This window comes from Podarcis bocagei (genome assembly GCF_964188305.1).
Source record: "Podarcis bocagei genome assembly, chromosome: 1".
In the NCBI taxonomy this organism is placed as follows: domain Eukaryota; kingdom Metazoa; phylum Chordata; class Lepidosauria; order Squamata; family Lacertidae; genus Podarcis; species Podarcis bocagei.
This window is the reverse complement of record NC_138125.1, coordinates 96114250-96137680: the sequence shown is the minus strand read 5'-3', so window position 1 is coordinate 96137680 and position 23431 is coordinate 96114250. Positions and strand designations below refer to the sequence as shown.

General features: G+C 43.1%; 2 protein-coding genes across 2 annotated transcripts in view; one reads left to right on the top strand and one right to left on the bottom strand.

Annotated features, from left to right (window-relative positions):
- Nucleotides 1-23431, top strand: part of ITGB5 (integrin subunit beta 5) — a 79713-nt gene that overhangs the window by 33848 nt on the left and 22434 nt on the right. The window contains exons 5-10 of the mRNA XM_081188488.1: nucleotides 2711-2879; nucleotides 5035-5196; nucleotides 7973-8068; nucleotides 9155-9244; nucleotides 12616-12750; nucleotides 15992-16421. Coding sequence (XP_081044614.1) covers nucleotides 2711-2879; nucleotides 5035-5196; nucleotides 7973-8068; nucleotides 9155-9244; nucleotides 12616-12750; nucleotides 15992-16421 — 1082 coding nt within the window. The remainder of the gene's footprint in view (nucleotides 1-2710; nucleotides 2880-5034; nucleotides 5197-7972; nucleotides 8069-9154; nucleotides 9245-12615; nucleotides 12751-15991; nucleotides 16422-23431) is intronic.
- The window catches only part of UMPS (uridine monophosphate synthetase), a 60795-nt gene continuing 39187 nt past the window's right edge, over nucleotides 1824-23431 (bottom strand). Inside the window, exon 7 of the transcript XR_014006517.1 lies at nucleotides 1824-2046. The gene's annotated coding sequence lies outside the window, so the exon portion shown is untranslated. The remainder of the gene's footprint in view (nucleotides 2047-23431) is intronic.

The window sequence follows — 23431 nt, the reverse complement described above, 5'->3', positions numbered from 1 at the left end:
AGGACTGCAGACTTAGGAGCAACCTAACTCGATGTTCCTCTTTTCAAAGCATTCCCACATCTGGAACCCCTGTTATCTTCTATCCAGTGTCAGTAACCTTGGGCATGAGGGAATCCACCAAACTGCTGAAATTAAACTGGCAGTCAATGAATGCTTGGCTCTGGACAATGAGCATTTTCGCTCTGACGGTTGCCTCGTGTCAGCCAGCCGAGGCCTATTATGCACGACATCATGCTCACCTGCTCTGGGCTCTGTGCAGCACAAAGCTCCAGGGATACTGGATACTACTGTCTCTTCTCTGGTCTACGTATCCCTGCAGTCTGTGTGCTCGTTCCATCTATGCAGTCATTGTTTGCCATTCACATCACCTTTGTAGGGGGGAAAGTGATGTGAATCAGGGATGCTAATAGCCCCGAGCCTTCTAAATCGGGCAGGCAGCTTCCACAAGTAGAGGAAGCTCCTCACTTTAGCATTTGGCTCTCCAGTTCATGGAAGGCTGAGACTGGAGAAAGGGATGTGTTGGAGGGTGTGAGGCTTGTCAGTGGGCCTCTGATTTGTGTGACTTGTCATTGCATGTAGACTGTGAACACCTGAATTAGGCAGATAACCGTGTGAAAAAAAGGAGAACGAAACCACAAAATTGTGGAAGAGAACCACTATTTGTAGACAAAATCTCCTGCACTTTAATTAACAGTTTTTTGGGGTGTGTAATTAGTGCACATCGTCCAAACTCTTCTGTGCTAGAAACACAGAACAAGAAAAGCACTTCAACCCCAAAGTGACAGCAGGGGAAGTCAGGGTTTTCAGCAAATTTACAAGGAAGGCAAAATACCAAACATACGTATGTCCTTCTCTAATGTAACTTATCATGGTTACAGAGCCCGTTTAATCACACCCACTCAAGGCCACATTTTCATAACCTACTAGAAAAGTCAGTATCTTTGGCCTGGTGGAGATACAATGCTGACACTCTGTATACTCTTCTTTGGAATCAGGAGTTTCTCAAATCAGGAGACAGGCAGTTCTTCCTTCACCTCTCTCCCCCCAACCCCCTCTGCTGCTGCTAATTACCGGTGTCCCTTTTTCTTGCTTCCCTAATTTATGGTTCAACATAAAGTGGTTTCCAACATTAAGTGGTTTTCAACTTAAGCAAGATTTGATACCAGATCTGAAATCTGGTTGGCAGATGATTTGGCAGTGACCTGAAACTAGGGGTTACTTTCAGTGCAGATGTTAAAATTATGATTAAAACTGGTAAGAGAAGGGGAGAAGAGGGTATGCTTATTTGGTTGGAGGATGGTTTCTGCTTGCAAACCACAGTCCCATCTGCAGTATACGTTTAAAGCAGTATCATACCACTTTAAACATTCATGGCTTCTCCCAAAGAATTCTGGGCTGTAGTTTGCTAAGGGTGCTGTGACTTGTTAGGAGACACCTCTACACCCTTCACAGAGCTCTGTTTTTCAGACTGGTTTAGCCTCATTTAATACAACCCCTAGTATGTAGCATATATGACTACTGAGAATGAAGAGGAGAGAACAAGCATATAGAGGTTCTGTGTTATTTATAATGGCCAATTTGCCAAAGCCTCCACCCCAACTTAACACTGACATAAGATCTCTGCTAAGCTTCAAATCACAGAGTATTAGCTAACTGAACTAGAAGCTGCTAAGCTTCTAGGGACTCCTGTTCATGCTTATAAAAGAAAGTAGCATGATTAAAATGAAATTATTCTCCTGAAACCATAGAACTAGTGAAAGCAAAGCAAATAAGTCCTTTTCAAATGGGATAGTTGTTTTTCAGTTTCTTGCTTCACTCTAGCACATACCATGCGGAGAAATGAGCTTGTCAGTTCAACCACATGAATACATAAAGCAGTCATGTAAATACAAGACAGAGTGACAGAGACTGAAAACAGAATTTTCCAGCATTCCTTCCATCTGTTCCTCAGCTTTCAGCAGCAGCAGCAGCCGTTGTTCATCATGGCCAGTTCAGGCCGCTCTTCTTCCCTGGTGGGCTTCTCACATTGCTGAGGTGACAGTGACACTATAACAAGGAGGGGGGAAATAATAATTTTTAAAAATCTGCAGGGCTCTTTTGCATACACATTATGAGCACCTGATATAGCCCCAATGGAATTGCAGGCCAGTTTCTTTCTTATTCATTTAAACTACATGCACATAGATATTGATGTATCTATTACAATTCTTTATTTCCCATCTTTTGGAATATAAATATTTCCAAGGTTGCTTCCAATTAAATTTATGTATTTTAAAAATACAATAAACATCGTTTAACTACTTGAAAAGTCATCAGGATCCTTCCCACAGGGCAATTGATGGAATATTGCACTCTTGGGGTAGGTTGGAAGGGACAGTCCAACTGGAGCAGGCCTAAGGCTTGCCTGCTGCTTTTCTGGTTCATGCCAAAATCTCAGTCCTGAACAACAGCCAGTACCAAGTTTGCTCAGAAAGAAGTCTCTATAGAGACTCTTGTCTGGGGCATATTCAGTTTCAAGATTAAGTTCCTCATTTCCAGTGTCACTGTATTGTACATAAGTCAGAATCTGAGTAATTTTTCAAGCCAGAAAGTTGCTCTGAATTTGCATTCTTGATCAGCTTTAGTAGGTATGAAGTGGGACACAAACTCTGGTGTTATTATCTCACTGTGCAGACAAATGACTCACAATGATGTTTCATTTCTTTTCTAGTTACAAGTTATTTCCCAGTTGCGTCCCATCCTTTGGATTTCGCCACCTTTTGTCCCTCACGGATAAAGTTGACCGGTTTAATGAAGAGGTTCAGAAACAGAAGGTTTCCCGCAATAGGGATGCCCCAGAAGGTGGCTTTGACGCAATCTTGCAGGCTGCTGTGTGTGAGGTGAGTAACTTCTGGCAGATTGTGAATGGTTGTCTATACAGTGGTACCTTGGTTCACAACCACAATTCGTTCCGGAGGTCCGGTTGTAAACCAAACAGGTTGTAACCCAAGGTGCGCTTTTGCCAGTAGGGCCTCCCCCCCCCCCCATGGGTTGTAATATTTAAAACAAAGGGACATGCACTTCCAGGTTTGACGTGGTTGTAATCCAAAACGGTTGTAATCCAAAGCGGTTGCAAACCAAGGTACCATTGTATCTGCCATTCCTTGTAGCCTGTAGGGGTTGCGGGTATTGGAGATGGGAAGTTAATTGATTGTGTGTGGGGAGAACATACTTTTAAAAATGGCACTGATAAATGAATTCTCAGAATAGCTTTGTGCGCCATGTGGAATTTGTGCTTTTTAGGTTAGCTGGGGAAATTATGCATCTCTATAGTGAGATTTGTGACTTGGGACTTGTTCATCTCACCACAGTGTATATGTGCTAGTTTGCCCTTTCGAAGCACAAAAAGAAAGGGTCTGGTACATTTGTGTGTCCCTGTATCTGTTGGGTGCCACTATCCCTAGTATATGTCTCCATCTGAAGAAAAATTGCAGTGCCATTGTTACTTGTCCCTTAGGTTGGCAGTTCCATCAGTGGCATTCCTTGCCAGTAGATCCTAAATATGCCTCTTGTTTATGAACAATGACTGCATTTGGCACTGGGATTTGGGTGCAGCATTTGTAGTAAAATACTTTTCTTGTCCTTTTTTGCCTTGGTATATTAGTAAGGTATATGGCATGACAGCCTATTTTAAGAATCTGTTGATACTATTTTTGGATAGGTTGCATCTATCTGACAGAGCTTCAGTTTCTGCTGCTTGTTTTCCTTTTATATGTATATATAAAACCCATAGCTTCTGTGCGGATCAAAACATAGCCTGCTTCTTAAATGTGCAGGCACAGTTGCCTCTCATCAGCTGCCTTGGCAAAAGTTCCACTCTTGGCAGAAAGACAATTTTTATTCAAACTGCTGTCAGCATAATAAAAGGATAATATGTTTGTCACTTCCCTGGAGGGGGGAAGAGGGGGGTTATTTCCTGTGTTCAGCAGGGAACACTAAAGACAGCATTTTTTTTTTACACCTGCTGCTAATAATAATGTCTCGTATGGCTTTTTAAATTTTATTTCTTCACACCTTTTTTCGCTGGTCTGAAAATCGAGCTGCTTTCCTAAGTTTCGGGAGCAAATATACAATGCATGCCACTTTTTATGATTCTAGAGTTTGGGACTGTAATAGAATATCCCCCCCCCCCGGAGGAATAATTGCATGATTAGTGAACTCTTACAGGACTTGAGGTCAGCAAATCTGATTTTCCAAGTTGACCAAGTCTATGTGGACCTCAAAGGAGGTGCAACTTCCCTAAACTAATATATCCCCTTGGAAAATGCAGTTAGTTGCTGCAGTGCATACATGGCATCTTATATTTTGCTTTGGCCTGCCCTTTGCAGCCTTTGATCTTTTGGGTATTTCCTTCAAATAAGCAGGTCTCACAGGCTACTGGGGTATTGTACCTGCTTCACAGCCGATATGGCATCTTGCTGGAACTGGAGGTCATGTGGTCAGCTACTGGCTGCAACATGTATGTTGACCACTGAAAACATCATTGTGCTTGAATGGCTAGAGCAATCATTTGCCCGTTTTAGGCAGGAGTCAGTTGTTTAAGAGGGTTTCCTGTCAGAAGGATGATGCCTAATTCCACTGAGATGAATATTTGGAGGACTGGGTTTCCATATCTTCCTACCAGTGGCAGGAAGAGCATATTTTAATTGCTGCAGATAATATCAGGCAGAGATTATGCTGTGCATTCAAAGTTACTCACCAGGGACTGAATTTGCATATTTTTACTTACAATTCTGCTTCGTTTATTACAATACCTGCATTAGAATTTCTGGTTAGAGAATTTGAAGGTTATGGTTATAATTCTGCTCTGTTTTTATTGTTTTCCTGTGGCTTTGTTTCTGTTCATAGCTCTTTTACAAGATAGTTTTATCTCTGTTATTGATGATACTTAAGCAATGCCTGTCTCCTGATGCAATGGCTTGGTGCAGGAAGAAGTTGTCTGTTGGCATGAGCAAAGGCTGACGGGTTTCTTCTTTTGCCTTGACTTCAATGTAGAAGGAGATTGGATGGCGGAAGGAGGCTTCTCACTTATTGGTGTTCACTACGGATGATGTCCCACACATAGCACTGGATGGGAAGCTGGGTGGATTGGTGCAGCCACATGACGGGCAGTGTCACCTGAATGAGGCCAACGAATACACTGCTTCCAATCAACTGGTGAGAATGCATAGCAATGAAATGGATGTGTAAAATGTCTAGTTATCATTCTGAGAGTCTCTTGAATGCCACAGTGTTGTTTTGACTTCACATTTGGATGATTAGACAGTTGTAAAAACACATTCCCCTGTGTCTCCGGAGCCCTGCATGAGGCAAAATAGTGCATATAAAAGCTGCTGCATGGAGTCCCTGCTTCATTCCAGCTCTTTCCTCAATGTTTTGTGAGGTAAACAACTGCTCCTTATCAGTGTTCTGTATCACTGATCCTTGTTGCGTTTCATTTCAGGATGGAACAACTTGTTACCCCCAAACCCTTAACTGCTGTTTAAAGACAGTGGCCATGTGAATGTCTCACAACTTACTGTGTCTTAGTGCAACTTGTTGTGTCTCCATTATGCTTTCAGCGGCAGTCATGTGTTTCAGCTTCTGTTTGCCTCTTACTAGCTAAGTGCTGTCCTTCCATTTATTTGTCTCGGTATATAAATAAAATATTGGTAATCAAAGGACAAGGTAAACCTTGATTTGACACTTTGAATTCAGTAGAGAGGTCTGCAGATAGCTATTTTCCTTCTTCGGCTTTTCTGGATGAAGAGCCGCTTTGTTCTTGCATAGCTGTTGGGTTGTTTTTCTGCAGGCCAGGCAAATTGCAAATCCTAATTATTATTGTGCCCTTTAATGAGCATGTAATGTTCCCCTCCCTCCATGTTGAAAGTGTTCCTAACTCGCTGTCTTTACACAATGGGCTTGAATCCTTCCACAGGACATTTCTTTGTTTTCCTGAGTAAACAAAATCAGTAAATATACATATTCATTGGCCATTTCTGTAATTTGTGTACTAGCCTAGAAATCACATGAAAATCTATTCTGCCAACATAGTATTGGAAGAATGTCAGTGTGGTTCACAATGGAAGGCCTGGATACAAATTCCTGCTCCAACAGAGACTTTGCTGGATGGCCTTGGTTGGTCATCATTTTCTCCATCTGTAAAATGGGAACATTACTGGCCGGTCCACACAAGACGGGCTGGAAGTAGTGAAAAGTTTGGCATGTCTAATTTCCATTGAAATGGATAGTACTAATGTGGATAGATAAATGCTTAAAGCTGCAATCCTAAACTCCCAGGTGAATGAGCTTCATGGAATATGTGTCTTGTTAATTTCTGTGGGATTCAGATGCCACTAAAGGTTAGGTATTCAGAATTGTCTGTACAAATTATTCAGCGTCTTGCCTATAATTTTATATGTAACAAGAAGTGGAGGGTATAAACAGTATTCTTAATAGCACATTCATACTAAGCTTTGCTCTGAGCTGGAGGTGATGGATACATGGCCTAAACAGAGTGGATTGCTATTGTCAGAGCTCTCTTCTTTGCTCCAAATGTGTAACGTGAGAGAAGTTTTCCTTCACTTGTTTATACTGGGGCAAGATGCTGCCTTCTCCTGCTGTTACTTCACTGCCATTTGTATGGGTAATGGGGTGTGTGCTGGAAGGGAGAGCTCCACTTGTTTATATCTTCTTTTGAGAGTGCAGAAAATAGTCTGAGAATACATAATGTGGGCACATGACTAAGCCATTTTTCACCTTCTCAACCCTTGCCTTTTCCTGGAAGACCTATTGCAGTCGTTAAGAGTCGTCAACAGGCTCATCTCAGCCATCTGCCAGTCTCCCATTCCCACCACCCTCTGAGTAATACCCCTCCCCACCTTCTCACTATATAGAAGGATCTGGCAACTTCTGTTTCAGTGTATCTGAAGAAGTGTGCATGCACACGAAAGCTCATACCAAGAACTAACTTAGTTGGTCTTTAAGGTGCTACTGGAAGAAGAAATTTTTTTATTTTGACTATGGCAGACCAACACGGCTACCTACCTGTAACTGTGGGCACATGGTTACAGTCAGGTCTTAGCCTGGGTGGGAGGCCATGATGGCTCAGTGCAAGCTATGCAGAACTTCCTGAGAAGAGGTTTTGGGATGTAATGAAAGAGGGTAAAGAGAACGGCTGACCCCATAATTGGTGGGGAATTGAGCAGCATGCCTATTTATTCGTTCCTTGGCTTACTTAATGCGACTAATTTGCTTGGAAATTATTTAAATGATGAAGTGTCCACTATAGCATATAGGCCTTCCTGGGTATTAAGCTCTACAGGGGAGGCCTTCTTGGTAGTGGCTCCCTGATTATGAAATTCGTCACCCCACTGATTCTTTTGAGTTTTCAGTGCCAGCGGAAGGCACATTTCTTCATGTATGCCATTGTGTGGGTGGGTTGAGTTGTTACCTATCAAGTTTTAACTAACTTGCCCTGCTCTTGTTTTTGTTTTGTTTTACTGTAATAAAAGCACTTGAATTTTATTGCTGCCTATTTTGGGTAATTGCCCTGGCAATTCTCTGTAATTTACCTCTATAACAACAACCCTGTGAATTGGCCTAGTTTTCACGTGATCATAATGAGTGCAGTTAACTGATGGCAAACCAGGAATACAGCTTTAGTTTGGACGAGCCACAGAGTTCCGTTCCTTGACACACGGATGCCGTAATATGAAATAGGTCTTAAAGTACATCCATAGTGTGGAAATCTCTTATTTGCAGATGTGTGTGCTTAGCTATAATTGTATACGCTTGGAGTCTTTTAAAGCACAGTTCTATGCATATCTACTCAAAAGGAAGCCCTGTTAACTTCAATGAAACTTACTCGCAGGCAAATAGGATTAGAGTTGCAAAGCAGTTATAATTCATTTTCTTTGTCTTCACTGGTCTCTCTTTCTTTGTCTTTTTCTAGGATTATCCTTCTCTTGCTCTTCTTGCAGAGAAACTAGCTGAGAACAATATACACCTAATTTTTGCAGTGACAAAAAGTCACTATGTTCTTTATAAGGTAAGTGTTAGGCGCAAAGAGGAAGAAACTGGTTTCCTGTTTGAAACCTGCTGGAAAGTGAAGGGGGAAGTCAGTAGAGTCAGAGTGGGCCTTGAAAGTCACCCCACTCCATGGGTGGATAATCTTTTATGAGGGTTGCATTGCGCCATTGTAGCTCCTCCAGGGGTTTCATGCCAAGGTGGATGTGGGCCACACTCTCATGCATGCACACACAAATAAACACATGCAGGAATACGGCATATTTTCACACATGCAGGCACACTGGGAGCTCTCAATTGCAGATTTGTCCACTGTTTTTGAAACTTCCCCATTCTTGCCCCAATCTTGAGAAGCTTGAAAGGACTCTTTCAGGTCTGATTAAGATTGCAAGGTGGCAGTTTTGCCACTGGAGTTTTGGGGTGAGAGGAGAGAATGTGTTAAGAAGTCTAGTACTTCGGAGGAAGGAAGAGCTGCTTGGAATTAAAAAGCACTTGAGAATGTGCTTATGGTCTGGCTTTAAGCCCTGGGAGCTTTGCCTCTGTGCAAATCAGGCTGCAATCCTAACCGTGTCTACTGGGAGGTACGTCCTGCTGGCATTCCGTAGGGCTTACTTCCAAATAAGTGGGGTTAGGGTTGCAGCCCCAAGCAGCTCTGCAGTGCGCCCTCCTCCCAATTTCATTCTTCAGTTAATTTCAGAATGGAGCTTCAGTGAAAAGCAGCTAAGCTTCTTAAAGTGAATAGATCAACATTGGTGATCATGAAGGCACCAAAAATAGCTATGGGATTTAATCCTTATTTTGGGAACGTTGCCAACAGAAGTGTATTCAGCCTAGCCTGCCGTTACTTAAATCTTATTACTTAAAAGTGAATTATGTCTCTGCACTGTTCAGAGGCTCAAAGTACCTTGTGTCTCTTTCAACAAAATTTCCCATTCTCCTCCACATAATTAATGTTAGTGAACAGAAGTCTCAAAGGACCAATGTTTTTCCCATTTAAAAAATTGTGGCTTTTTAATTATATTGATGAAACTTATGAGAGGATATAATTTCCTTTGTTTTTAAATAACTTGTTTCTCTTGTGTACTTCTCTCTCTCCCTCTTTAAAAAGAACCTTACTGCCCTCATTCCTGGAACGACGGTAGAGATTTTAAATCAAGACTCTACAAATATTATCCAGCTTATAGTCAAGGCCTACAATGTGAGTTTTTCACTTTTGGTGTTTAGATGTCATCAACTTCGTCTGTATGTTTTAATTATTTAGAATACTTACATCCCTCTCTGTGGCCCCAAGGGGGTCTCAAAGTGGTTTACAAAGGAGTCTCAAAATAAAAGATGCATTCAAGTGTGGTATTGGGGAGCAGACATAACATCATGCCACTCTGCAAGCATATCATGAAAGGAGGTTGTGCAGATGATGCCACCTAGCTGGTAAGAAAATTGAACTTGTGTCCTGCACTGTAAATCTATGGATTTCCTTAAATTTACTACTACAGTCCATTTCTCTTCAGATTCTCAGTCTAGTTGTTTCTTCTTGCTTCACACATCCTCCATCATCATTGTTGACAAGCCATCCTCTGCCCTGGTAACTGTGACATTTGAGTTTCTCTATTGAACTACAGAAGAGCCAGTGTAGTGCAGTGGCTAGAGTGTTGGACTAGGACCTAGGAGACTGGAGTTCAAATCCCCACTAGCCCAGGCTTGCCATATATCAGGAAAATTTGTGACATGTCCTGGTTTTCGGGTGTAAAAATGGCGTTGGGGGAATTTTGCCGAATCGGTCAAATGTCATGAGAAGCCTGGATGCATGGCAACATGATGAAAAAAGCTCCAAAAGCTTAAAATCACATTGAGGTGGGATAGAAATGCAGTAAATAAATAATGAACAGATATTTGTCTGCTTACACAAATTACCCGCTTCAAATTATTTCTCTTGCTTTTTGGCGGAGATTCTGAGGTTGGATCTTCTCATACTGTATGCAGGTGATTTTGTACATAGGTGCTGTATAAGAACATAAAATTATTTTGCTTTGATGGATTGAAGCCAAAATAGGAGCTCTAACGGTTTCATCTCTTGGCTTGAATTCCTGTTATCCGATTTCTCATTGTTAATCCTGTTTCTTGACTGTTTTCTCTATAATGTTTCAACACAGAGAAGTGCTGTTCCAGAGTGTTTATTACTTCCTTTTGATTACTTCCCTTTCCCCCATGAGTGCCAGAAAAGCACTTTTAGTCTCTTCCCATGGAGCAGTGCTTAGAGATTAAGCTCGGCTGCATGGATACCTATTAGAAGTCAAAAGTGCATTATGCAACGTGGTGGTCCATGTTGTCCCCCGATTGGCTCTTTGGGACTATAAAAGAGGCTGCCTGGAGAAAGGAAACCAGCCACTCATGGGCATGCACCTACTTGTTAATATTTTCGTGGTCCCCTTTGTCCTGTATTTGGCTTGTAGATAGACCCTGCCCTGATAAGAAAGGTAGATTTATGCTGAATAATAAAGGCAGCAGCACATTCAACCTAGTAATACTGGTCCTGACTGGCAGCATCTTTTTGTTTTAAAGATCACAGCAGGAAAAGGAGATGGCATGTATGAAGGATACCCATTTCCTCCGTTTGTTTTGATTGTGTGGGAGGCTGATGAGGATAGTTGGCATGTGGGCAGCAGATGATTTGTTGCTGTGTATGCCACAAGAATTTTGGAATTATTTAGAGTTGAAGAATTTCTTGTTGGAAGCCGCCCAGTGTGGCTGAGGAAACCTAGCCAGATGGGCGTGGTATAAGTAATTAATAATAATAATAATAATAATAATAATAATAATAATAATAATAATTAGTCTCCAGTTTCGTTGGTATTTTAATGTATTAAGACAGCCATAGCCAACATGGTGCCCTGTAGAAGCTGTTGGACTACAACTCTCATTGTCCTTGCCCATTGGTCTTGCTGGCGGGGGCTGATGAGAGCTGGGAGTCCAATTATATCTGGAGAGCAGCATGCTGGGTCTATTGAAAAACAAGCCATGTTAACGTTGGAGAATCCAGCAGAGATGCATTTTTTAAAACACACACACACACACACACACACACACCACACAGAGACTTTCTGCTACTCTGCTTTTGATTTGGAAATACTTGATATCCTGTTTATCTCATTGTAAAAGTCACCAGACTATGACAACGAATCTTTATAGCTATTTAGAATGCTTATAAACAAAGACCCTGAAGGGAGGAGTGGGGGACTATAAAAGGTTTGAACTTATTTTTACAGCAATGGTAATGAGTGAAGGATAAACAATCAGTCACCATTATAGTTACGTCTGCCCAACTCATTGTTTCCTTCCTTGGAAAGCCAGTACAATACTGCCCACTTGCTAACACTGGAATACTGATGAAGAGGAACGAGGCAGTGAGTGAAGCATCACAGAGGAGTGCAGGCAAAAGGGCAAGTGGTGGAGAAGCAACTCTGGGCTTGGCAGTAGGACAATTATATTCCGTGAAGTTTCTTGGTTGGAGAGGGGATGTAGGGGATTTAGTCAGTTCAAACATCACTGCAGGTGAAGAGGTTTGGAAGAATCCTTAGAACAGATTTAGGAAGTGCAGTGATTGTTATAATATCCCAAGCCACCAGACCCCTCAACAACTTTGGGACGTACATTAGACAAAATTGCAATAATACTAAAAGAGCCATTTTTTCTCTTCATAATGTTTATTTATTAATTATACAGTGGTACCTTGGGTTACATACGCTTCAGGTTACAGAGTCCACTAACCCAGAAATATTAGCTCGGGTTAAGAACTTTGCTTCAGGATGAGAACATAAATCGTGCTCCGGCGGCGCAGCGACAGCAGGAGGCCCCATTAGCTAAAGTGGTGCTTCAGGTTAAGAACAGCTGCAGGTTAAGAACAGACCTCCAGAACGAATTAAGTACTTAACCCGAGGTACCACTGTATATATACTTCCCTGCATCCACAAATACACAAGCAGTAAAATCCCAGGGCCTTTAAATTCAAATACAAAGTGATTCTTGGAACGCTCTGTGGAATGAACCTCCATTCCTCTCAGACTCAGCTGGAATAAAAGAAAATTCCAGCAAATTACTCTGTTGGTGGTATCTTACTTCTTATGCTGTTCATAAAATAAATCACTCAACTTCACCTCTCTCTGTGCTGGAGAAACTGTGGAAAGCAAGGCACTTCCTTTCATATGTGGTGGTTATGCCCAATTATTTCCACAATATTGGGATTGGTCTTCCAGGAAAGAGGCAAGATTATTTCTCAGCCACTCTGGATTCTTTAGTAGCACTTCTGTGATTCACAACCTAAACATGTTTCTTAACAGCTAGAAACTGGAACCTTCCCGGGCATCAAGAACTATGGAATGTGGCACTGATGAAGAAGGGAGGTGCTCCTTATTGCTACTATGGATACTAGCTTAGATCACTGTGCTGTTTCATATAATTTGATGTGCCCATTAGTGCATAGTTTGTTCCTACAAATGTCTTAAGAAGTGAAATGATATATGTGCTTTTAAAAATTTTTATTTGATGGGACTCTTGTTTCTTTTCGTTTTCTAGAGTATCCGATCTAAAGTAGAGCTAACTGTCTGGGATAACCCTGAGGACCTCAACCTGGCTTTCACAGCCACGTGTCAGGATGGCTTGTCATACCCTGGAGTCAGGAAGTGTGCAGATCTTCAGATAGGAGACACGGTGAGTTTGTTTATCCAGTGGACAGAATAGGAAATAATCTTGGTAGAATTGCATATGGGTCATTGGGCTCCCATGAAAGGAATAACTGAGGCAGTTCAATAATAGGAGTTCCCTCCTCTCAGAGGTGCCTATGACCTCGGCACCATGAATTTCTAAAAACCCACCTTCTTCAAACAGCCTCTTTGTAAAAAAATTCCATCCACCTAGGGAGCTACATTGCAGAATATAGCTGTTGTTGTTATATTGTTCTGCTATTTAAGTAGCCTTTGATAACTTAATGTTGCTGCCCTTGTCAGTTTTAGATGGCTGTAAGATTGTTCATTGTTATGTTTTTGATATTCTGAGCTGCCTTGGGTGGGCTGTGCCCTCAACAGTGGCACATAAATGGAGTTTTTATTAGTTTAGAGATAGGAGTTTAAGAGGATTGCTTCCAGATCTGATACTGAAAAAGAGAGACAAAATTCTGCCAGTGAATTCTGTTTGAGGACTGCTTTGAAACTGGAAGGCCACAACGTGTTGGGCTTGAGGGAAGCAGCTTTCCATTCCATGCATTATGTAATCTATCTTGAAAATGGTAAAAGCGTTTTAATGCGTTATTCTTATTTTGAACTTCCTCATCAGCTGGCTTACTAATTTTCCTTGCATTGCTCACAGGGTAGCAGCACATTCCTGTGCATGTCAGAAGTAAGCCCCACTGAGTTCAAGGGGCCTTATCCCCCATTTACCTTGGAGCAACTTTGCAATCTTAGATCAGTGAGCACTAATCTGTACTTGGCTAGTCGTGAGTTTATATTGTCGGGGCATGCTCACAACCCCTTGCATTTGTGCTTGGAAAGAGCTGGGGAAGCAGATTCCTTCTCTTGACAGACAGAAGTCAGAAAAGCAGCATTTGCAAACAATCGCCTTCTTTGCTTCCAGTGCTCGTTACTCAGCTGTTACTATAATCACCTTCCCACGTGGCTTCAGCCTGCGGATTTTAAGCACAGTAGAATGTTGATGCAAGCTGTGGTTACAGATAGGTAGCCGTGTTGGTCTGCCATAGTCAAAATAAAAAAATTCCTTCCAGTAGCACCTTAAAGACCAACTAAGTTAGTTCTTGGTATGAGCTTTCGTGTGCATGCACACTTCTTCAGATACACTGAAACAGAAGTTGCCAGATTCTTCTATATAGAGAGAAGGTGGGGAGGGGTATTACTCAGAAGGGTGGTGGGAATGGGAGATTGGCAGATAGCTGAGATGAGCCTGTTGGCGACTCTTAACGACTGCAATAGGTCTTACAGGAAAAGGCAAGGGGTGAGAAGGTGTGCAAGCTGTGGTTTTGCTTACATCCACCGCAGTGTGTCAAATATTCAGTGTGAACTGGGGCCTATGTGCATTAACACTTAAGTGAGAAGGACCAAGGAATAATTATCTTTGGATGAATTTGGTGACACAGGAAGTCACCAAATTTGTTTAATTTGGAAATGTATAATTGGCTTTTTAAATTGTATTATGATTTGACATTGTAATAATGTGGCCCATATTGGAGTGTTATTAATGAAAAAAATAAGGGAAAATGTTTTATAAAACCTAAAAAGCACTTATGTGAGAAGGCCTTGAATGGTACCCCTCCTCCCCGCTGACCTGCAAAGAGAAAGTGCAGATGGGTGACATGAACAAGGCCTATTTGCATAGGCATTTTTAATAAGTGCCATCGTTACCCAACAGAAACTAATATATCAAACCACACATTGGGAGAAGGCACTGTAGATCAGGCTTCCTCAGCCTCGGCCCTCCAGATATTTTTTGGCCTACAACTCCCATGATCCCTAGCTAGCAGGACCAGTGGTCAGGGATGATGGGAATTGTAGTCTCAAAACATCTGGCGGGCCGAGGTTGAGTAAGCCTGCTGTAGATGCTTCATGCTTGTCCCCCTGAAGAAGACAGAATCTGGGTATTGTGAGTTCTGATCTGCTCTGATCACAGGATTAGGAAACTTCTATGGTCTGTGTAATCCTGGGGCTCCTCCCAGCAAACCTTTTAAGCTCTGACTCTTTGATCTGTTTTCCTTTGTGAAGGAGGAGAGCTACTCCTTCCTTCATGCTTATACAGAATAAGTCCCATTGAGTTGAGTGAGCCTTACTTCCAGGTAGGTGTGTATAGGTTAGCAGCTATAATAATGCAACAAAAATTAGCGGGGGGGGGGGGGTAAGGCAAGCCCTAACAATGTTTTCAATCTGAAAACAGGAAATCATTGTTCAGACCGACTTCTCCCTTAGCATGCAGAGATAATTGCACTTTTATTTATTAAGCATTTATAACACATTCTTCAAAAAAAAAAAAAAAAAAAAGGTCCCAGAGTAGCATACACAAACAGAATAGAGCAGGCATAGGCAAACTCGTCCTTCCAGATATTTTTGGGACTACAATTCCCATCATCCCTGACCACTGGCCCTGTTAGCTAGGGATGGTGGGAGTTGTAGGCCAAAAACATTTGGAGAGCCGAGTTTGCCTATGCCTGGAATAGAGCAATGGCAGTAGAATAAAATCAAATGTAACAGGGAGGATGGAAGACTTGCAGATCTAGAGGAGGGAGCTTTCCTTCAAAGCCAAATAAGAACAACTTAACAAAAATATTCCCATTGCTTGAAATGGTATGAGGTTTTGCTGCAATGGAAGGGATATCTTTGCCCTTGCTTTTTCCTTTTGAAGGTTGTTCCTAGGAGCTCCAACCTGGGCTGTAAACAGGGCTTCACATGCAACTACACTTCCAATGTTTATTCTGTGTGGAGCAGGACAATGCAGCAGCCCCGCCTGCCCTTCTGCAGACAGAACCTGATCAGACTGGTGGCTGAATCCTACTTCAGTAGTGGCAGCAGACCAGCATCCAACACTATATCCAGGGCTAGGGGTGGGGGCGGTAGGAGGCTAGCTGAGGATGCCCAGGGGAATGGCAGGGTGTCTAAGGAGAAGGTCCATCAGTCAGTAGTAGAGCTTTGCACACAGAAGGTCGCAGGTTCAGTCTTTGTCTGAGACAGACCCTGTTTGAAGTCGCTGCCAGTCACTTTAGACGATACTGAGCTAGATAGGCCAATAGCCTGACTTGGTATATGTTCCTTGGTTGACTCCCCCTCCCCCCACATTTGCTGTTTGAGGGAGCTGCCTCAACCTGTCCAACGGTAGAGCTGGTTCTGCCAAAACATTTGAGTTTTTTAAGGCTTCTGATGACTTCCCATTCCTACCTTGCACTGTTCCCACACAGGTTTCCTTTGAGATATCAGTAGAAGCTCGGAGTTGCCCCGCTGAGAACACCTCGCATACGTTCACTATCAGGCCGGATTGGTTTCGGGACACTCTGGAGGTGACCGTCACCTACAACTGCGTGTGCGGATGTACCAAACAGATAGAGCACAGCAGCAGCAAGTGCAGTGGGAACGGCACCCACGTGTGTGGGTTATGTGACTGCGATCCGGGCCACGTGGGAGCCAAGTGTGAATGTGAGGAAGGCGAGAGTGGGAACATGTACCAGAACATGTGCCGTGAAGCTGAAGGGAAGCGGGTCTGCAATGGCCGAGGGGAATGCTCTTGCAACCACTGCGTCTGCTTCGAGAGTGAATTTGGGAAGATATATGGGCTGTTCTGCGAGTGCGATGACTTCTCCTGTCCAAGATATAAAGGTGTAATCTGTTCAGGTAAGTGTGAGGCGATCTAATAATTCATTTTCCTGTCCAACTCGGATCTTGTAAGAGCTCTCAGATGTGAAGGGTGAGCTGTGCAGAGTTTCCTCCCCCCAAGATCTTCTGTTAATCGTTTTCTTAAGCCAAAGGTGACCCTCCAGAAATGGTCAAATTTCACAGCTCCCATCCCCTCTGACCATTGGCCTTACTGGCTGTTGGGCAATGGGAGTCCAGCAACATCTGAAGGGTCACAGGTTCCCACCCCACCCCAATTGTGCAAAAACATTTCAAAAGACATTTGCTTACAAGCCAATGCACCAAGACCTCTCCTCAGCACAGGAAAATGTGGCTTCATATGCTAGACCTACGTTGTCATCAGAAGAAAGCATGTTCCAAAAGCCATATTCGCCATGTGAAACTAGTGCGGCCAAATCACTTCCTGATTTGCAGCCCCAAATCACACTTTCTTGGTAACATTAAGTTATGTATGTTGTGCTCTGAGGTCTCTGCCAACAGCTAATGAGGTGAAAAGAACGAGGAAACCCACAAAACGCCACAAGTGTTGTGTTACTAAATGGTTATCTGAGAGAAGGGAAGAGGGTGCTGCATTTGACTGTGATCATGTATTGGTAATAATGTGCAGATCAAGCCACTAGAACAGAGATGGCTAAGTGGCTCTCCAGATGTTGATGGACTAGGACTTCCATCAGCCCCAGTCAGCATAGCTAATGATCAGGGGGTTCTATTCTAGCAACATCTGTGGAGAGCCACAGGTTCCCCAATCCAGGCTGTAGAGTTTAAGTTTTTTAATCCTTTTGACAACACTTGCAAAATGTTCACATACATGCAGACAGCTTTATGTACACCATCCCAGAAATAAGGGACGGGCAAGCGAGATACATACTGCTTTATTTCGCAATATTTATAAACCGCTTGAACGGTGGTAAAATGGCTCTGTGGTAACTGCCTGACTTTGCAGTTCAGCCTTGATCACTGTAAGCGTGAACTCGTACAACACTGTAGTGTCTTGCAAAATGAAGCATACTTTCCATGGCCTGTGTAGCAAGAGCCACCTTTAAGTAGTCATCTGAGCCTGAGTCATACTGGGCACTCACGAATCTGCAGATGTTAGGTCTGCAGTATTTCTCCTTTTCAAGGATTAAATACTGAAAGCTACAGTGGTGGCAACAAAGGAACTGAAAAGGAAAATGGCTTAGATTAATCTTAAGAGGAACCGTGTTACCTGTCTTCTTGCAATTTGGCTTCCTTTTTCTCCCTAGTCCAGATCATAGCTGTCAACTTTTCCCTTTTCTTGCAAGGAATCCTATTCGGAATAAGGGAATTTCCCTTTTTAAAAAAAGGGAAACGTTGCCAGCTATGGTGCAGATGCCAGTTTGACATCTGGCAACCCTGGATTTCTAGTGCCACATTTACTGCTAAGCTAGTACCCTATAGGTTTGCTAGAAATAATGTAATTATGCTGTTTAGTGTGTGTGAAGTTTTCTAGCAGAAGTATGAAGCACCATTTCTATTGTTAGAATGGTGTTTTGGAACTTTGAATGTAATATCATTACTGAGGTCTGGAGTCCTGCTAAATTCAGGCTTATCCTTCTCTTTGCTTTCTTACTAAAATATAAAAATTTTTTGGAAAACTCATCCTTTCATATAGTGCATTTTGAATGCCTAAAGCACTTCATGTACTTTCACTTTGTAATTCTTTTAACAACCTTATAAGAAGAAGAAGAAGAGTTTGGATTTGATATCCCGCCTTTCACTCCCTTTAAGGAGTCTCAAAGCGGCTAACATTCTCCTTTCCCGTCCTCCCCCACAACAAACACTCTGTGAGGTGAGTGGGGCTGAGAGACTTCAAAGAAGTGTGACTAGCCCAAGGTCACCCAGCAGCTGCATGTGGAGGAGCGGAGACGCGAACCCGGTTCCCCAGATTAGGAGACTACCGCTCTTAACCACTACACCACACTGGCTCTCCGTGCAGTATCCTTTTCCTATTGTAGATGGAAGGAGGGGGACTGGGTTGAGAGACCACTGGCTTGCCTAAGTTCGTGGCTGAAGCAAGATTTGCATCAGGGACTTAGGCTGCAATCCACTGCCTGATTTACACTGGGCTGTGGGTCGTTTGGATTGCGCATCCTGCCACTTGCTTCAGCCGGCTCAGCTCACCAGCTACTACTAATGGCAAGTGATACTTGCAGACTTCTCCCAGTAGAGCCTGGGAGAAGGCTCTGTAATGAGAGTCAGCCTGAGATCTGCTGGATCCCAAGTTGCTCTCACAGCTGCTGCTAGTCTGTGGTGGGGAGGTGATTTAAAGCTGGCTTGGGATCATGCCCAATATATTTGCTCCCCACCTTGTGCCACTACCACCATGATTGGGCCTGTTGTGGTTTTACTTAATAAATATTTTTATTGTATTTTCAGTCATAATAAAAACTGACTTGAAACTATGGCAGCTAGTTGTTTTCCACCCGAAAGAACTTCCAAAGTGGCTTAAGGAAATGCTGATACATAAGAAATTTTTCACAATGCTGCCCAAAGTCCCTAGTCCCAAAGGTTGTCTCGTTTGGTCATCGTTCAATTTACTTCAGAACATTTTTGGGTGCCCTTAATAGGGATCTAATTTGGCACATTCATTTTACTTTTGTTTAGTAAACAGGACTCCAGACTCTGAAACTACCAAGCCTGCCTAATATTGTATTTACAATTGACACCCGTTCCTTGTTACTAAATAAACTTGAGGAAACAGGGGGGAAATGTGGAAAAATAATGGGCTGGGAAAATTTCCACTCCACATCACTACTGAAAAGCCATTAGTGGTAGGGGCCAGGTGAGCCACTCTAGGGAGATGAGCACTTCTGGGAAGGTTCTCTCTTCAGGTAGGCATAATAAAAGTTCCTCTTTTTTGGAGATTTTTGGGAATATTCTGTCCTGGGTTTTGCCTACTGCAAAGGGTAGTCTGATCATCCCTTGCCATTGGCTATGCCTATTGGGGCTGTTGAGAGTTGTAGTTCACCTCTGGAGGGCCAAAGGTTCCCCACACCTGATTTAGAGCCATCCTTTTGGGGCACCACTCTCCTTTCTTTACGCTGCTCCTTGAATTGGATGTGACTAGCAGAAGCAGCTGATCGAAACCACCTCCACAGTTTTAGCTACTCGAGTGCCAAATTGAACTCTGGCAGTCATTAAACTCTGTGGCAGACAAACCCAGAAGGACAAGAACACCCTGAGGAGAATCCAGAAACTTTGCAAAAGCAATCAGCAGCAGCGAGGCCGCTTAAAAATTATGTGCAGATCAGAGAATCTGGAAATAAGATATATCTGCAGAGTTCTGCAAGCTGGTGGGCCCATCTCAGGATGGATAGTGCTTTTGATTGTGAATTTACAGGGCTCATATAATATTCTTTTTACTATGGCGAAGGAAGGTGACAGCATGTTTTATAGCTAGCATATGATGACTTGGATGCCTGGAAGCTTTCCCAGGAGTGATTCAGTATGTTTAATTGCAGTGCAAGTCAAAAGGAGACAGTGTGGTTTGTGGATGAAAGTAGCCCATACATTGGGGAATGAATCTTAAGCCGCATGGCGTGTTGAATCATGTCAATGCTATATTTCATGCAAGTAAAATAAGATAATTCATGCACTTTATGAGGAAATGGTTATGATAATAGGGGCAACAACAAAAGGGTATGATTTGGAATCAGTTGAGGACGATCCAAAATAATTTAAAGGAATGTAACCACAAAGGAGAACAGCAAACTCCCCCTGCTATCAGAGTTCAGCCATATCTTATAATTTAGAAAATTCTGCAAAAATTACACACAGTAGTAGAGCAGGGGGAGGAATGTTTGAATGGGGGGGGGGAGCCCCAAATGTTACAAAATCTTTTCTCTCTCCAGAGGGGTAGCCATGTTATTTTTGTGTGGTTTAGTTTGCTCATTACGATTGAAACATTCTCAGCTGGAGTTCCTGCCTCTTGCAACTTTTGTGATGCAGTCTCTTGGCACTAGTTGTCTGCTTTAGAGATCAGGATCCAAACAATTAGCAACACATTCTTTATGTTTGATGTGTTGCTGATGCATTTGAATCCTTGTAGATTTTGAGATCTCTGGAGAAGGGGTGCAGTTCAGACAAGTTGTCCTCCTTCACTGCTAAGGCTTGCTCCCTTTTGCTCAGAAACAGGCTGGAAACTGGAAGTGATACTGAATTTTTGTTAGGGAAGATGGCTTTCAAAACTGAATATAGCAGGAGAAACGCATGCTGAAATACTGATACATTTTCATTGAGACTTTTGAAAACCTGGTGTGGAAACATGTACTGGACTGAACCATGAGATTGGAAAAGCGAGAGACTGAAATGGACAGATTTATTCCTCCCTACCCGTGACACTTCTGGTTAGCGGCAGAGATTTATGGATTCCCCAGGCATGTTTTAAAAGAAAGTGAGCCAGCATTGGGGTCTGCTGGCCTGCTTTTACTTGAATTCCATTCCAAGTGCCTCTTAACAAGGATTAGGCGTGGCATGCTTCTAGCCATTATTGCCACATGGGTTAACATGCAGAAATGTGGGGTCAAGATTTAGGTCCCTCAGATGTAATAAGGCCTGACATGAACAGCAGGAAGTGGCGTCCTGTTGTTTGTTGCTAGTTGTACCAGGGCAGCTTCCACTATGTGCATTAGATTTTGAAGATATTCTTTGTGCTTGGGAGTTCCAATAGCTTAGCAGTCTTTTTCTTCTTCTTCTGATGCTTTATTCACGTGTGCTGGGGGTCATCAGCCTTATTCCCTCTTGGGGTTTATGGAGTCAGTTTGACACCCCCCCCCCCGTTCTGCAGGCATCTCTTCTTCAGCTCCCCTCTCCAATCCTCCCATTGCTTTTGCCTAATGCCCTTTGTAAAAAGTCAGGAGTTGTTTTTCCTGCTGGGATCTGTCTGTGGCCCATCCTTGTACTAACGCAACAGAACGCCACTAACATAATGGCAAACAGCTCAGGGGGAGGGCAGGGGAACTTCCCTTTGCTTGCATAAAAATTAAAAAAACAGTAGTGGCCAAAAAATTAACCACTTAACCGCATATTGCCCAAGCAAAATATTTCTCAGTGATGTGAAGCCAGAGCAGATGTGAGCAAGACTGATGGATACTGGATTTTTCCAGAATTAACACAATGACTTATCGCCCCTTTCACATGATACTGTATGTGCAAGAACAGGCTGTATACCTAGTTAAGGGTACAAGGAGAGTTTCACACCTTCTGGAACCCCTTCTTTTCACCTAATAGATAATTTGCAGGCCCGGGGTTTAGTTTGGAGATAGATGATACCAGTATAGATCATGAAAAATTCAAACATCAGTTGTTTAGGATTTATACATGCAAATGTGTGCTACTTTCAGTAGAGCACACCTTTGGCTGTGCAGTCCTCTGAAAGCAACAGAGTGCAGAGATGATGAGAATCCACATATGCTGTCTGTCTGCAGTGTGTTGGTTTCGGAAGGATGCACCTCCAAATACAGTTTCCATTGAAAGCAATGCAGTGCAGAGTTTTGGTAAAGTACTGGGATGGGATGCGGGTGGCGCTGTGGGTAAAAGCCTCAGCGCCTAGGGCTTGCCGATTGGAAGGTCGGCGGTTTGAATCCCCGCGGCGGGGTGCGCTCCCGTTGTTCGGTCCCAGCGCCTGCCAACCTAGCAGTTCGAAAGCACTCCCGGGTGCAAGTAGATAAATAGGGACCGCTTACTAGTGGGAAGGTAAACGGCGTTTCCGTGTGCGGCTCTGGCTCGCCAGAGCAGCAATGTCACGCTGGCCACATGACCCGGAAGTGTCTCCAGACAGCGCTGGCCCCCGGCCTCTTGAGTGAGATGGGCGCACAACCCTAGAGTCTGTCAAGACTGGCCCGTACGGGCAGGGGTACCTTTACCTTTACAGTACTGGGAAACACATTTGTATATGTGCATCCCTGATCAGTAGTCCTGATTCTAAGGCAAGGCGACGGTGGAGCAGTTTTGGACTTTGAGAATATGGTTCTAAGGCACATCCTGCATTTTGAAGTCATTTTGAAAGTTGTAAGTGAAGCTTAAAGGATCAGCTGTCTGCTTGCATACTTTTTAATAACTCCGTGGACCTGACAGGGAAGAATACATAGGTGGTATCCCTGGATCTTGGGCTGCAGCTTCTGCCTAGCAGGCACACCTGTAGCTTGCCAGCTCTCTACTGAGCTAGCAGGCAAAATCAGAAATCATAGGATCATAAGAGTTGGAAGGAACCCTGATGATATGCAAGAATATGCAGTTGTCCCTTATGAACCAGTTCTTAACATGTGGGTCACAACTCATCCATCTAGATTGAAATATACTTGCCCTTTCTGTGCCCCCTGCTCTTCCACTGCTGGTTAACAAATGACTCTGGATATATTTTCTCCTCGCCTGTGTAGTTGGGACTCATTAGCTGCGAAGAGTCTTCACATTCTACAGTGGTACCTCTGGTTACGTACTTAATTCGTTCCGGAGGTCCATTCTTAACCTGAAGCACCACTTTAGCTAATGGGGCCTCCCGCTGCCGCCGCCCCGCGATTTCTGTTCTCATTCTGAAGCAAAGTTCTTAACCCGAGGTACTATTTCTGGGTTAGTGGAGTCTGTAACCTGAAGCGTATGTAACCCGAGGTACCACTATACTTGAACAGGATGCACTATATATTGTTGTTGATAAAAAAGGCAGTTCTTAGATCCCATCTGGCACTGCCATGTGGAATGAAATCATGCAACTGTCACATGCTTTTTTAAAATGGCTACCGGCTGAGTAATCACTGTCGATGTTGAAACCTCTCTCCTCAATTAATGCATCATCTTAAAACATGTGCATGTGCTGAGTAAGTGCTACTGTATTTCTGAATGTGCTTATCTAGCATGTTTTTGTTCCTTTTTTCAGATCTGCTAAGCTACCCTTTCCCCCTGTATTAACCTCTGATTTCTGAAACCTTTACTTGAAATTTGTGGTTTAAAATAACTTTGTGCTGGATGTGCAT